The 16,870-nt window shown below is 40.9% G+C and overlaps 1 protein-coding gene across 1 annotated transcript; it reads right to left on the minus strand.

Moving 5' to 3' along the window:
* Positions 1 to 3,080: 3,080 nt before the first annotated feature.
* LOC139394572 (zinc finger protein 180-like) lies at positions 3,081 to 14,841 on the minus strand. The gene is made up of 2 exons (XM_071142669.1): positions 14,303 to 14,841; positions 3,081 to 4,383 (listed from the first exon to the last, which is right to left on the minus strand). The coding sequence occupies exons 1-2, from the start codon at positions 14,670 to 14,672 to the stop codon at positions 3,527 to 3,529; spliced, it is 1,227 nt and encodes a 408-aa protein (XP_070998770.1). The 5' UTR covers positions 14,673 to 14,841; the 3' UTR covers positions 3,081 to 3,526.
* Between the last annotated feature and the right edge of the window lie 2,029 nt (positions 14,842 to 16,870).

A 16,870-nucleotide genomic window follows, 5' to 3' on the forward strand; every position in this document is an offset into this window, starting at 1 on the left:
CTAATGAGCTGCTTGTTAGCTGGCTATCTGCAGCAGGCCACAGTGTGTAGGCTAATGAGCTGCTTGTTAGCTAGCTATCTGCAGCAGGCCACAGTGTATAGACTAATGAGCTGCTTGTTAGCTAGCTATCTGCAGCAGGCCACTGTGTGTAGGCTAATGAGCTGCTTGTTAGCTAGCTATCTGCAGCAGGCCACAGTGTATAGACTAATGAGCTGCTTGTTAGCTAGCTATCTGCAGCAGGCCACTGTGTGTAGACTAATGAGCTGCTTGTTAGCTAGCTATCTAGTCAACTTTACATACTATAGCTAAGTGAAATATCATCAACTAGTTAACTTTATATTAGCTTCTTATCTTGATATAGGCCTATTTATCATTGTAAATTAAAAACTCATGCTCCAAATAACAGCAATGGAATCAGGGTGAAAGGATGTTCTGCTCCAGCTGTCAGCTAGGGGAGTATTGGTACTAGTTAGACAGGGTAAAGGTAGTATTGGTACTAGTTAAACAGGGTAAAGGGAGTATTGGTACTAGTTAGACAGGGTAAAGGGAGTATTGGTACTAGTTAGACAGGGTAAAGGGAGTATTGGTACTAGTTAGACAGGGTAAAGGGAGTATTGGTACTAGTTAGACAGGGTAAAGGGAGTATTGGTACTAGTTAGACAGGGTAAAGGGAGTATTGGTACTAGTTAGACAGGGTAAAGGGAGTATTGGTACTAGTTAAACAGGGTAAAGGGAGTATTGGTACTAGTTAGACAGGGTAAAGGGAGTATTGGTGCTAGTTAGACAGGGTAAAGGGAGTATTGGTACTAGTTAAGACAGGGTAACGGGGGTATTGGTACTAGTTAGACAGGGTAAAGGGAGTATTGGTACTAGTTAGACAGGGTAAAGGGAGTATTGGTACTAGTTAGACAGGGTAAAGGGAGTATTGGTGCTAGTTAGACAGGGTAAAGGTAGTATTGGTACTAGTTAGACAGGGTAAAGGGGGCATTGGTACTAGTTAGACAGGGTAAAGGGAGTATTGGTACTAGTTAGACAGGGTAACGGGGGTATTGGTACTAGTTAGACAGGGTAACGGGGGTATTGGTACTAGTTAGACAGGGTAAAGGGAGTATTGGTACTAGTTAGACAGGGTAAAGGGAGTATTGGTACTAGTTAGACAGGGTAAAGGGAGTATTGGTACTAGTTAGACAGGGTAAAGGGAGTATTGGTACTAGTTAGACAGGGTAAAGGTAGTATTGGTACTAGTTAGACAGGGTAAAGGGAGTATTGGTACTAGTTAGACAGGGTAAAGGGAGTATTGGTACTAGTTAGACAGGGTAAAGGGAGTATTGGTACTAGTTAGACAGGGTAAAGGGAGTATTGGTACTAGTTAGACAGGGTAAAGGGAGTATTGGTACTAGTTAAACAGGGTAAAGGGAGTATTGGTACTAGTTAGACAGGGTAAAGGGAGTATTGGTGCTAGTTAGACAGGGTAAAGGGAGTATTGGTACTAGTTAAGACAGGGTAACGGGGGTATTGGTACTAGTTAGACAGGGTAAAGGGAGTATTGGTACTAGTTAGACAGGGTAAAGGGAGTATTGGTACTAGTTAGACAGGGTAAAGGGAGTATTGGTGCTAGTTAGACAGGGTAAAGGTAGTATTGGTACTAGTTAGACAGGGTAAAGGGGGCATTGGTACTAGTTAGACAGGTGTTAGGGAAGATTCAGAATTTGTTGGTAACATATGTAAGATGTTTTATATTCATCAAATATGTGTAAGTTAATTCTCATCAGAATGGTATTTTTCTGTAATTCTGTGGTGAGGTTGCGTCTGTTCTATGTCAAAACTAAGTTGCCTGGGCCGCTGAGAGGGGAGAGGTCAAAGTGTCATCATGTGTAAACATATCTTTCACTATCTACCTTTCCCATAGTGGGGAAAGGAAGGTTGCAGTGTCTGGAATCATTCTATGCTCCCTCTTATGTTGTTTCTATCTTAACCTATAGCCTCACCCTCCTCTCCGTGAGTTTGTCCAGGAGTTTGTATTTAGAGTGGGTTGTATCTAAATGACTATTTGATATATGCCTGTTGATTTGGAGGATTGGTTTATGGTTTGGGAAAGGAGACAAAGCTGAACGATGAGTTATGTCTATGCTGTCTGACTATGTGTGTCTTTGCTATTAAAGGAACTCAGTTGCATTGTAAGGGGGCTCTCAGAGGATTCACTGGGAGACACTGAATCAATCTGAGAGTCACAGGGTTGTGATAGAGCTCATATAATTAAAGATGGACTTTTATAACTAACTCTGACTTGTGTGTGTGGTTTGCTCCCATGATTTGGTAAATAGAGGAAATTTCCACGACACAGGGTAAAGGGAGTATTGGTACTAGTTAGACAGGGTAACGGGGGTATTGGTACTAGTTAGACAGGGTAACGGGGGTATTGGTACTAGTTAGACAGGGTAAAGGGAGTATTGGTACTAGTTAGACAGGGTAAAGGGAGTATTGGTACTAGTTAGACAGGGTAAAGGGAGTATTGGTACTAGTTAGACAGGGTAAAGGGAGTATTGGTACTAGTTAGACAGGGTAAAGGTAGTATTGGTACTAGTTAGACAGGGTAAAGGGAGTATTGGTACTAGTTAGACAGGGTAAAGGGAGTATCGGTACTAGTTAGACAGGGTAAAGGGAGTATTGGTACTAAATAAATTAAGACTAAAAAAAATATTATTTTATTACAAAGAAGCGTCCCGTCCACTAGGTTATACGTCACGCTAGAAACATCGCCATCTGTTGTCTGGAGTGGGTAACGCAGTCGAGGAAAATATTTGATTTTCAGACAAAGTTTCTTTCAAAAGTTTAATATTATATTGAGACTTACAAAGAGAAGCTTTGGTTCATCAATTAACTTTTGATGAGTGAGAATTTTAATATCAACTTCACATCTACTACACATCTGTATTCTATGCAAATTCTGATTCATTCAGTCAACAGATAATATCAAAATAAACAACTCTATACTGCTTCTACATGGTGGAATTGGTGGGAACATTCATGTTTTTCATGTCAACAACTTATCAATGTTGTTATAAAAACGCCACCACATTTTCATCGTCCTTTAGCTTGACGACTAGTAAACAAATGAACTCAATGAAACAAAACGACTAAATTCAAGAGGTTTCAAAGTTCAAAATCAAGAAATGCTCATTCTATTAATCTATTCCATAATGTACATGGTGCAATATCTAAATCATGTATTCAATCAAATTCATTTAGCGAAAAGCCAGATCCCATCACATCCAAGAGGTTAGAATCAAGAAATCCAAAACTCTATTAATCTATATAATAATATCCCCAAATTATAATGAACAACAGAGGGTTTATAGTTGTATCCATTAAAGTTCATAATCAAAACAAAATACAAATTGTGTTTAATCTGATTTTAGATCAGGTCTCCAGATAAACATTTTTTTTTTTAAAGTTGGCATATTTTTAATGATTTCATATAAACAATATGATTTAATTTGGCATGAACAAAAACACAAATTCTCAGTCAAAAACACAAGTCAGAACACAGCCTCTCTATTCTCTCATGTGATTTCAGGTCCTCTGACTGGGAAAATGTCTTTCCACAATGAGAGCAGTGGTATGTCTTCTCCTCCTGTGTATGTATTCTTTCATGCTTATTCAGATGTCTTAATCGGTTAAATGTCTTTCCACACAGGGAGCAGTAGTATGTCTTATCCCCTCCTGTGTGTGTCCTGTCATGCCTATTCAGGGCCCCTAACTTGGTAAAACTCTTTCCGCACAGGGAGCATTGGTAGGGCTTTTCTTGTGTGTGTTTTGTCTCATGCTCTTTTAGGTTCCCTAAGCGGGTAAAATTCTTTCCACAAAGGGAGCATTGGAAAGGCTTTCCCCCTGTGTGTATCTTCTCATGCTCCTTCAGCCTCCCTAACTTGGTAAAACTCTTTCCGCACAGGGAGCATTGGAATGGCTTTTCACCTGTGTGTATCTTCTCATGCTCCTTCAGCCTCCCTAACTGGGTAAAACGCTTTCCACACTGGGAACATTGGAAAGGTTTTTCCCCTGTGTGTGAACTCTCATGGGTTTTCAGGCTCCCTAACCTGGCGAAAGTCAATCCACACTGGGAACAGTGGAACGGTTTCTCTCCAGAGTGTATTCTCTTATGCTCCCTTAGGCTCCCTAACCAGGTAAATCTCTTTTCACACTGGGAACATTGGAAAGGCTTTTCTCCTGTGTGTTTTCTCTCGTGCTGTTTTAGGTACCCTGACCAACTAAAACTCTTTCCACAGTGGGAGCAGTGGTGTCGTCTCGCTGGTTTGGGCGTCTCTGGGTCTGGTTCCCCTGAAGGACTCTTCCTGCTGTCAGAGTGGGAGTCTGGTCTCTCTCCTGCCAAAGACAAACAGATTATTTTAGTTAAACAGAGACCTGAATGAAATCTCCAAATGATAAAACTGTCTTCCTATGAGGTTTAATCCAGACTAGACACCTCAATAGAATAGTGTCTGTAGTGGTCTGTAGGCCAATAAAAACACTCTTCAACTTGACTATTGTGAAGCAGTATTAGACCTAATGGATAAATAGACTGGTCAGTATAGGATACATGTAATAGACTAGTCAGTATAGGATACATGTATTAGACCTAATGGATAAATAGACTAGTCAGTATAGGATACATGTATTAGACCTAATGGATAAATAGACTAGTCAGTATAGGATACATGTAATAGACTAGTCAGTATAGGATACATGTATTAGACTAGTCAGTATAGGATACATGTAATAGACTAGTCAGTATAGGATACATGTAATAGACTAGTCAGTATAGGATACATGTAATAGACTAGTCAGTATAGGATACATGTATTAGACTAGTCAGTATAGGATACATGTAATAGACTAGTCAGTATAGGATACATGTAATAGACTAGTCAGTATAGGATACATGTATTAGACCTAATGGATAAATGGACTAGTCAGTATAGGATACATGTAATAGACTAGTCAGTATAGGATACATGTAATAGACCTAATGGATAAATGGACTAGTCAGTATAGGATACATGTATAAATAAGTATATACTATTAGTTCTTTCAGATGAGCATACTAGAGCTTTTCCCGTCTATCGGAAGTTGATGCTGTTGCTATGCAACCTCTTCCTAGCTAATTAGCATAACACATAACTAGTTAGACATTTTACGACTTAAATTATGCTTCTTTGCCGACATTTACTGACAGCGGCCACATTCAATGGGTGTTGAGCATACGAGCTGTATCACCACCTGGTACGGCAGCTGCACCACCCACAACCGCAGGGCTCCGCCCACAACCGCAGGGCACCGCCCACAACCGCAGCTGCACCGCCCACAACCGCATGGCACCGCCCACAACTGCAGGGCTCCGCCCACAACCGCAGAGCATACGAGCTGTATCACCACCTGGTACGGCAGCTGCACCGCCCACAACCGCAGGGCACAGCACACATAATGGAACACTGGTCACTTTAATAATGGAACACTGGTCACTTTAATAATGGAACACTGGTCACTTTAATAATGGAACACTGGTCACTATAATAATGGAACACTGGTCACTTTAATAATGGAACACTGGTCACTTTAATAATGGAACACTGGTCACTTTAATAATGGAACACTGGTCACTATAATAATGGAACACTGGTCACTTTAATAATGGAACACTGGTCACTTTAATAATGGAACACTGGTCCCTTTAATAATGGAACACTGGTCACTTTAATAATGGAACACTGGTCCCTTTAATAATGGAACACTGGTCACTTTAATAATGGAACACTGGTCACTTTAATAATGGAACACTGGTCACTTTAATAATGGAACACCGGTCACTTTAATAATGGAACACCGGTCACTTTAATAATGGAACACCGGTCACTTTAATAGTGGAACACTGGTCACTTTAATAATGGAACACTGGTCACTTTAATAATGGAACACTGGTCACTTTAATAATGGAACACTGGTCAGAATGGTTCCATTTTGCTTTACTCATCTCATATGTATATACTGTATTCTATTCTACTGTATTTAAGTCAATGCCACTCTGACGTTGCTCAACCTAATATTTGATATATTTCTTCATTATTATACTATAGATTTGTGTGTATTGTTGTGAATTGTTAGATACAACTGCACTGTTGGAGCTGGAAACACAAGCATGTCTCCACACCTGCTAAATATGTGACCAATGAAATTCATTTGAAGTTATTCTACCATCTCTACTGATCTGCGTGACAAGTATGATTTTCATTGGCACATTTTTTCATGGAACAGTTTCATTTAATTTATAATAAAATATTTAATCTCAAAATCATTGTCATGTGATTAATCAAGATGGTATCTAAATGAAAATGATACAAACCTAAAAAGTAACTTATTTTGCCAAATATGTAAAAAAAAAAAAATACCTACGTAAAGACAACAAATAAAAACATTGCAGACTGCAGTTAGAAAATATCCTGATAAAAATAAATCTCCTATAAATCACATTGGCTACACATGGCCTGTCTGCTAGGAACTGGAAACATTGGCTACACATGGCCTGTCTGCTAGGAACTGGAAACATTGGCTACACATGGCCTGTCTGCTAGGAGCTGGAAACATTGGCTACACATGGCCTGTCTGCTAGGAGCTGGAAACATTGGCTACACATGGCCTGTCTGCTAGGAACTGGAAACATTGGCTACACATGGCCTGTCTGCTAGGAGCTGGAAACATTGGCTACGCATGGCCTGTCTGCTAGGAGCTGGAAACATTGGCTACACATGGCCTGTCTGCTAGGAACTGGAAACATTGGCTACACATGGCCTGTCTGCTAGGAACTGGAAACATTGCCTACACATGGCCTGTCTGCTAGGAGCTGGAAACATTGGCTACACATGGCCTGTCTGATAGGAGCTGGAAACATTGGCTACACATGGCCTGTCTGCTAGGAATTGGAAACATTGGCTACACATGGCCTGTCTGCTAGGAACTGGAAACATTGGCTACACATGGCCTGTCTGCTAGGAACTGGAAACATTGGCTACACATGGCCTGTCTGCTAGGAACTGGAAACATTGGCTACACATGGCCTGTCTGCTAGGAGCTGGAAACATTGGCTACACATGGCCTGTCTGCTAGGAACTGGAAACATTGGCTACACATGGCCTGTCTGCTAGGAGCTGGAAACATTGGATTAACTTGGTCTGGCCCAGAAGATGGTGCTAGTGAACTCACAACATTGTATTAAATATTCTGGGCCCTCAGAGTTTCCTGCCCCAGTGAGCTCTGGACAGACAGACACAGCTGAAGGCCAAGGGATAATTAGTAATCAGGTAGGGCTATTTTCTGACGTTTCCATTGGATGCCGTAAGATGCGATGGATAATTAGTAATCAGGTAGGGCTATTTTCCGACGTTTCCATTGGATGCCGTAAGATGCGTTGGATAATTAGTAATCAGGTAGGGCTATTTTCTGACGTTTCCATTGGATGCCGTAAGATGCGTTGGATAATTAGTAATCAGGTAGGGCTATTTTCTGACGTTTCCATTGGATGCCGTAAGATGCGTTGGATAATTAGTAATCAGGTAGGCCTTTAAAAAAAAAGACTTTTCCATTGAATCAGAGGATGAAAAATAACAAATAAATCACCCTGAGTGGTTCTCTAAAGGGAGAGAGCAGGAAAGATGTTTCTAATCTGCTCCATTGAGGAACTATTGTCATTCTCCATGGATGTAAAAACACACTTTGTTTACTTCCTGTTTGAGGAGAAGAAAAAAAAGACTTTTTGAAGCTCCACAGTTTATTAGTGGTGGTGGTGAGTTAAAACTATCAGATCCCCAAAATGGGCACATTTATATCCCTACATTTGAGGGCCAGGTAGTCTACAGACCTGCTTCTATCAGGTGAGTGTCCTTACTCAAGATTGACAGGAGAGCGCCAAACTAAATTAATAAAATTGACAAAAACTCATAAACGGAATGAAAATACACCAACGTTTGCTTCTCACAAGTGTAGCATAGGTTATAAGCTCTGCAAACAACGTGTCCACTCTGACAACGACACGGGTAATAATATATTGAATGCATTAACAGAAATGACTGTAACCAAACAAACATTGCAGATAATAAATGATGATAATTAAGGGTAAATGTAGAACTGGTGAAATATTTATTGTGGAATTAATAGGTAAATATCCTATAGGTGATATATGTATTGGGGAATTGATAGGTAAACATCCTATAGGTGATATATGTATTGGGGAATTGATAGGTAAATATCCTATAGGTGATATATGTATAGGGGAATTGATAGGTAAATATCCTATAGGTGATATATGTATTGGGGAATCGATAGGTAAATATCCTATAGGTGATATATGTATAGGGGAATTGATAGGTAAATATCCTATAGGTGATATATGTATTGGGGAATCGATAGGTAAATATCCTATAGGTGATATATGTATTGGGGAATTGATAGGTAAATATCCTATAGGTGATATATGTATTGGGGAATTGATAGGTAAATATCCTATAGGTGATATATGTATTGGGGAATTGATAGGTAAATATCCTATAGGTGATATATGTATTGGGGAATTGATAGGTAAATATCCTATAGGTGATATATGTATTGGGGAATTGATAGGTAAATATCCTATAGGTGATATATGTATTGGGGAATTGATAGGTAAATATCCTATAGGTGATATATGTATTGGGGAATCGATAGGTAAATGTCTTATAGGTGATATATGTATTGGGGAATCGATAGGTAAATGTCTTATAGGTGATATATGTATTGGGGAATTGATAGGTAAATATCCTATAGGTGATATATGTATTGGGGAATCGATAGGTAAATATCCTATAGGTGATATATGTATAGGGGAATCGATAGGTAAATATCCTATAGGTGATATATGTATTGGGGAATCGATAGGTACATGTCTTATAGGTGATACTGGTGTACCACCCCCACGACCTCTGAAATGGATTAGTCCACTCAGACAGGTGTCTAGTGTGACACATTTGTTATCATATATTTGCCACTGCTCAACTAACAAAAAATATATTGGTTGACCAACAGCCTATCGACCAAATCAATGGACCAGGTGACTAAATGGGATGAGCCCTAAAAACAATGGACCAGGGGACTAAATGGGATCAACCCTAAAACAATGGACCAGGGGACTAAATGGGATCAACCCTAAAACAATGGACCAGGGGACTAAATGGGATCAGCCCTAAAACAATGGACCAGGGGACTAAATGGGATCAGCCCTAAAACAATGGACCAGGGGACTAAATGGGATCAGCCCTAAAACAATGGACCAGGGGACTAAATGGGATCAGCCCTAAAACAATGGACCAGGGGACTAAATGGGATCAGCCCTAAAACAATGGACCAGGGGACTAAATGGGATCAGCACTAAAACAATGGACCAGGGGACTAAATGGGATCAGCCCTAAAACAATGGACCAGGGGACTAAATGGGATCAGCCCTAAAACAATGGACCAGGGGACTAAATGGGATCAGCCCTAAAACAATGGACCAGGGGACTAAATGGGATCAGCCCTAAAAACAAATACACATAATAAATACCAAATCAATAAATGCAGATCAAACAGTTTACATAACATACAATATTACAAGCAATTTAAGAACAAACACATTCCTCAACAATGAGGTGGAACACTGACTATGAGGAAACCGTCAGGACTACAGACACAGAGAGAGGATGGTAGAACACTGACTATGAGGAAACTGTCCAGACTACAGACACAGAGAGAGGATGGTAGAACACTGACTGAGGAAACTGTCCAGACTACAGAGACAGAGAGAGGATGGTAGAACACTGACTATGAGGAAACCGTCAGGACTACAGAGACAGAGAGGATGGTAGAACACTGACTATGAGGAAACCATCAGGACTACAGACACAGAGAGAGGATGGTAGAACACTGACTATGAGGAAACCATCAGGACTACAGACACAGAGAGAGGATGGTAGAACACTGACTGAGGAAACTGTCCAGACAGTCAGGACTACAGAGACAGAGAGAGGATGGTAGAACACTGACTGAGGAAACTGTCCAGACTACAGACACAGAGAGAGGATGGTAGAACACAGACTATGAGGAAACTGTCAGGACTACAGACACAGAGAGAGGATGGTAGAAAACTGACTGAGGAAACTGTCCAGACAGTCAGGACTACAGAGACAGAGAGAGGATGGTAGAACACTGACTGAGGAAACTGTCCAGACTACAGACACAGAGAGAGGATGGTAGAACACTGACTGAGGAAACTGTCCAGACAGTCAGGACTACAGACACAGAGAGAGGATGGTAGAACACTGACTGAGGAAACTGTCCAGACAGTCAGGACTACAGACACAGAGAGAGGATGGTAGAACACAGACTATGAGGAAACTGTCCAGACTACAGACACAGAGAGAGGATGGTAGAACACTGACTGAGGAAACTGTCCAGACTACAGACACAGAGAGAGGATGGTAGAACACTGACTGAGGAAACTGTCCAGACAGTCAGGACTACAGAGACAGAGAGAGGATGGTAGAACACTGACTGAGGAAACTGTCCAGACAGTCAGGACTACAGACACAGAGAGGATGGTAGAACACTGACTATGAGGAAACTGTCAGGACTACAGACACAGAGAGAGGATGGTAGAACACTGACTGAGGAAACTGTCCAGACTACAGACACAGAGACAGAGAGAGGATGGTAGAACACTGACTGAGGAAACTGTCCAGACTACAGACACAGAGACAGAGAGAGGATGGTAGAACACTGACTATGAGGAAACTGTCCAGACAGTCAGGACTTATTGTCTAAGTTGTTTGGCATAGTGGTCAAAGTAGCCGATTTGTGTTTACAACAATGTTGGAAGTGATGACGTCACAACGGGCCCTTTTAGAATAGTGAGGAAGTGATGACGTCACAACGGGCCCTTTTAGAATAGTGAGGAAGTGATGACGTCACAACGGGCCCTTATGGAATAGTGAGGAAGTGATGACGTCACAACGGGCCCTTTTAGAATAGTGAGGAAGTGATGACGTCACAACGGGCCCTTATGGAATAGTGAGGAAGTGATGACGTCACAACGGGCCCTTTTAGAATAGTGAGGAAGTGATGACGTCACAACGGGCCCTTATGGAATAGTGAGGAAGTGATGACGTCACAACGGGCCCTTTTAGAATAGTGAGGAAGTGATGACGTCACAACGGGCCCTTATGGAATAGTGAGGAAGTGATGACGTCACAACGGGCCCTTTTAGAATAGTGAGGAAGTGATGACGTCACAACGGGCCCTTTTAGAATAGTGAGGAAGTGATGACGTCACAACGGGCCCTTATGGAATAGTGAGGAAGTGATGACGTCACAACGGGCCCTTATGGAATAGTGAGGAAGTGATGACGTCACAACGGGCCCTTTTAGAATAGTGAGGAAGTGATGACGTCACAACGGGCCCTTATGGAATAGTGAGGAAGTGATGACGTCACAACGGGCCCTTTTAGAATAGTGAGGAAGTGATGACGTCACAACGGGCCCTTTTAGAATAGTGAGGAAGTGATGACGTCACAACGGGCCCTTTTAGAATAGTGAGGAAGTGATGACGTCACAACGGGCCCTTTTAGAATAGTGAGGAAGTGATGACGTCACAACGGGCCCTTTTAGAATAGTGAGGAAGTGATGACGTCACAACGGGCCCTTTTAGAATAGTGAGGAAGTGATGACGTCACAACGGGCCCTTATGGAATAGTGAGGAAGTGATGACGTCACAACGGGCCCTTTTAGAATAGTGAGGAAGTGATGACGTCACAACGGGCCCTTATGGAATAGTGAGGAAGTGATGACGTCACAACGGGCCCTTTTAGAATAGTGAGGAAGTGATGACGTCACAACGGGCCCTTTTAGAATAGTGAGGAAGTGATGACGTCACAACGGGCCCTTTTAGAATAGTGAGGAAGTGCCGTGAAAGTGAACGAAGACAAAAACGTTTAATAGTTTAAGAAGTAAAAGACACCAAAGAGGTGTAGCCAACCAGCCACACTATTCCAGACCGATCTGCACGTTTTTAAAGTTTATATGACGTTTCCAGCTTAAACGTGAAGGAGTAGCGTTCCTAATTATAATAATAACTAAATGGTCATTTTCCATTACGAAAAATTGTGTGACTTGCTTCAGGTCTTTTAAAAGTGTTTATTAAAAAAAGAAAAAAAATCCCTCAGTGGAAAATGTATATAGTTACACTGTAGTTGAATAGCCTGAACATGTGAAAGATGGTTTGGTGTCTCTAGCTTGAAAGGTATCCTGAGTTACATGTAATGTTGGTGGGTATAAAAAAAGGCAGGATAATGTGGACTCTGAATCACTCTGAAAAGGCAGGATAATGTGGACTCTGAATCACTCTGAGAAGGCAGGATAATGTGGACTCTGAATCACTCTGAAAAGGCAGGATAATGTGGACTCTGAATCACTCTGAAAAGGCAGGATAATGTGGACTCTGAATCACTCTGAAAAGGCAGGATAATGTGGACTCTGAATCACTCTGAAAAGGCAGGATAATGTGGACTCTGAATCACTCTGAAAAGGCAGGATAATGTGGACTCTGAATCACTCTGAGAAGGCAGGATAATGTGGACTCTGAATCACTCTGAGAAGGCAGGATAATGTGGACTCTGAATCACTCTGAAAAGGCAGGATAATGTGGCTTCTGAATCACTCTGAAAAGGCAGGATAATGTGGACTCTGAATCACTCTGAGAAGGCAGGATAATGTGGACTCTGAATCACTCTGAGAAGGCAGGATAATGTGGACTCTGAATCACTCTGAGAAGGCAGGATAATGATTAGTGATTAGAAAAGCTTTAGGTTATTTGGGGAGAGAAATAGTGATGAGTATTTTTTATGGTCGTTGAAGAACCATGTAGAATAGGTTCCTATGGAGACCTACTGATAAACTAACAGTGATCACTGAAAAGTACTGTACATTTTTTCCTGAAGACAATGTGTTGTTTTCTAGCTTGTTTTAATGTATGTATGGCTGCGATATACATGATAGTAGTGGTAGTGACTGGTTATAGTAGTGGTAGTGACTGGTTATAGTAGTGGTAGTGACTGGTTATAGTAGTGGTAGTGACTGGTTATAGTAGTGGTAGTGACTGGTTATAGTAGTGGTAGTGACTGGTTATAGTAGTGGTAGTGACTGGTTATAGTAGTGGTAGTGTCTACAGTAGTAGTGGTAGTGACTGGTTATAGTAGTGGTAGTGACTGGTTATAGTAGTGGTAGTGACTGGTTATAGTAGTGGTAGTGACTGGTTATAGTAGTGGTAGTGACTGGTTATAGTAGTGGTAGTGACTGGTTATAGTAGTGGTAGTGACTGGTTATAGTAGTGGTAGTGACTGGTTATAGTAGTGGTAGTGTCTACAGTAGTAGTGGTAGTGACTGGTTATAGTAGTGGTAGTGACTGGTTATAGTAGTGGTAGTGACTGGTTATAGTAGTGGTAGTGACTGTTTATAGTAGTGGTAGTGTCTACAGTAGTAGTGGTAGTGACTGGTTATAGTAGTGGTAGTGACTGGTTATAGTAGTGGTAGTGTCTACAGTAGTAGTGGTAGTGACTGGTTATAGTAATGGTAGTGACTGGTTATAGTAATGGTAGTGACTGGTTATAGTTGGAAAAGTAGGTGGATGAAAAGGACAGCTGGAACATATGAAAATTGGTTTGTTGTATCTAGCTTGAACGGTTCAATAGTTTACTGGTAGTGGGTTATTTTATGTAAATGTATGCACATTTATATAGGTTAGTCGATAATGGATTGAAGTCAGGATAGCCTAAACATGTGAACATTGGTTTGGTGTATGTAGCTGTACTTGTGGTGGTCAGTAGCTTTGTGGTTGTGGTCAGTATCTGTAGTCAGTAGGTGTGTTCTGTGGTAGTCAGTAGTTGGCGTCAGTAGGTGAGGTCTGTGGTAGTCAGTAGTTGTGGTCAGTATCTTTGTGGTTGTGGTCAGTGTCTCAGGTTCAGCCTAATCGAACTACCTCCATGTTTTGAGGATATACAGTGTTATTTTACAATTACATTGTTCACAAACAAAGGAGTAAAAAACAAGCTTATATTTTGGGTTCGGAGTTCAGTGGACATTTATAAATTGTATTCTCCAAGAATCAATGGCGAGGCCCAGAGCCAGATATTAAAACGATATATTAATTAAATAAGGGCAGTTTGCGGCCCTGCTTTTAAGACGGTACTCACTGGTGTTAATCAAATCTTCAGTCTTCTCTCCTTCCTCTTCATCTCCCAAAACGTCTTCCTCCTCTTTTCTTAAGATAGCCACCTCTGCCACTACAAAGGGTTCTTTCTCTTCTTCCACTGTGACAGTCTCTATCCCCTCTTCATCTTTCACTCTAAAATGTTCTCTCTCTTCTTTCACTGTAACATCATCCTCTTCTTTCAATGTGACACTGATCGCCTCCTCTTCCTCCTCTTTCATTCTGAAAGCTTCTTCCTCTCCTTTTACTGAAACATCCTCCTCTTCTTTCATGACAATGTTCATCCCCAGAGCCTCTTTCTCCGTCCAGCAGACCTCCTCTTCTTTAACAGGAGAGTAGCTCAGTGAACTCATGGTCTGGGATGTTAGCTAGCTAGCGGGTTAGCATTAACGACTAGCCTGGAGCTAATCTAATTTATCCAGCCAGCTAGCTACCCGATTTACAACGTAAATATGAAATTAAATGGGGCAACTAGCTATACGAAAGAAGTATGTTTTAAAACACAGAAAAATATACACTGAACGCGTCTAAAGAGCTCCAATGTTTCGGCTATGTTGGCTAGCAAGCTACCGAGATAGCTAAACAAGCGGTTGTTAATAAAGAAGCGGCCCGTCCATTAGATTACACGTCACACTCGGCAGCGTCGCCTTAAAGACGAATAACAACATCCAACATGGCGCCTGGTGCGGTTGCTAGGTGATTTGTGGCGCAAACGCAAAGCCCTCTATATGTAGATGTATATAATGACTGTCCAATAATGGTGCATTCTTTCCACATTTTATTTCCATTCAGACAGAAATATGTTCCATTAATTAAATCATTTTTTAACATTTTTTTTTTTTTTTTACAATCAGCACATTTTACAATCTGACATGGTGGAAAAATACTGATGGTAAGATTCATGAGATGGTGAATGTTTTTTTAAGTCAACAATTTATCAATGTTGTTATCAAAACAACAGCACCCTATTTTCATACAACAACGACCTCTGTCATTGCCAACAAAGGGTATATTGTGTATTGTGTATTGTATATTGTATATTGTGGGGCGGCAGGGTAGCCTAGTGGTTAGAGCGTTGGACTAGTAACCGGAAGGTTGCGAGTTCAAACCCCCGAGCTGACAAGGTACAAATCTGTCGTTCTGCCCCTGAACAGGCAGTTAACCCACTGTTCCCAGGCCGTCATTGAAAATAAGAATTTGTTCTTAACTGACTTGCCTGGTTAAATAAAGGTAAAATAAAAAAATAAATAAATATAACAAAGTATTGAGATAAACTTTTGTTATTGACCAAATACTTATTTTCCACCATAATTTGCAAATAAATTCATAAAAAATCCTACAGTGATTTTCTGGATTTTTTTTCTCCTTTTGTCTGTCATAGTTGAAGTGTACCTATTATGAAAATTACAGGCCTCTCATCTTTTTAAGTGGGAGAACTTGCACAATTGGTGGCTGACTAAATACTTTTTTGCCCCACTGTATATTTTTTAAAAACAATTAAATATTGCATTGGTCATGTGACCTAGTGACTTCAAACAAGGTTCAGAATGTCCCTTCAATAGGCCTACACATTGCACACCCTTTAGTTGGTCAATTCTCATCTCACGCGATTTTACATTAATTTTGTAAACTTTCAAATTTCAATAGCCCCTTGAGCCTCAAACTGCTGTCAAACTACCTATCTACCGAAAATCTGCATGAACCCTTCTAGTCAGAAGAGGTGATAAATAGGTATACTCTCTCTGGGCTGAAGAGGTGATAAATAGGTATACTCTCTCTCTCTCTGGGTTGAAGAGGTGATAAATAGGTATACTCTCTCTCTCTCTGGGTTGAAGAGGTGATAAATAGGTATACTCTCTCTCTCTGGGTTGAAGAGGTGATACATAGGTATACTCTCTCTGGGTTGAAGAGGTGATAAATAGGTATACTCTCTCTGGGTTGAAGAGGTGATAAATAGGTATACTCTCTCTCTCTGGGTTGAAGAGGTGATAAATAGGTATACTCTCTCTCTCTCTCTGGGTTGAAGAGGTGATAAATAGGTATACTCTCTCTCTCTGGGTTGAAGAGGTGATAAATAGGTATACTCTCTCTGGGCTGAAGAGGTGATAAATAGGTATACTCTCTCTCTCTGGGTTGAAGAGGTGATAAATAGGTATACTCTCTCTCTCTCTCTGGGTTGAAGAGGTGATAAATAGGTATACTCTCTCTCTCTGGGCTGAAGAGGTGATAAATAGGTATACTCTCTCTCTCTCTCTGGGTTGAAGAGGTGATAAATAGGTATACTCTCTCTTTCTGGGTTGAAGAGGTGATAAATAGGTATACTCTCTCTCTCTGGGTTGAAGAGGTGATAAATAGGTATACTCTCTCTCTCTCTGGGTTGAAGAGGTGATAAATAGGTATACTCTCTCTCTCTCTGGGTTGAAGAGGTGATAAATAGGTATACTCTCTCTCTCTCTGGGTTGAAGAGGTGATAAATAGGTATACTCTCTCTGGGTTGAAGAGGTGATAAATAGGTATACTCCCTCTCTCTGGGCTGAAGAGGTGATAAATA

This window comes from Oncorhynchus clarkii, unplaced genomic scaffold, assembly GCF_045791955.1.
Source record: "Oncorhynchus clarkii lewisi isolate Uvic-CL-2024 unplaced genomic scaffold, UVic_Ocla_1.0 unplaced_contig_110_pilon_pilon, whole genome shotgun sequence".
Classification (NCBI taxonomy): domain Eukaryota; kingdom Metazoa; phylum Chordata; class Actinopteri; order Salmoniformes; family Salmonidae; genus Oncorhynchus; species Oncorhynchus clarkii.

What these genes read in the sequence shown, in the direction of transcription:
- LOC139394572 (XM_071142669.1), bottom strand. Translation starts at nt 14,672, where the DNA reads ATGAGTTCACTGAGCTACTCTCCTGTTAAAGAAGAGGAGGTCTGCTGG. An exon ending in TGAAGATTTGATTAACACCA is followed by an intron (nt 4,384 to 14,302) that starts GTGAGTACCGTC and finishes TGTCTTTGGCAG; the next exon opens with GAGAGAGACCAGACTCCCAC.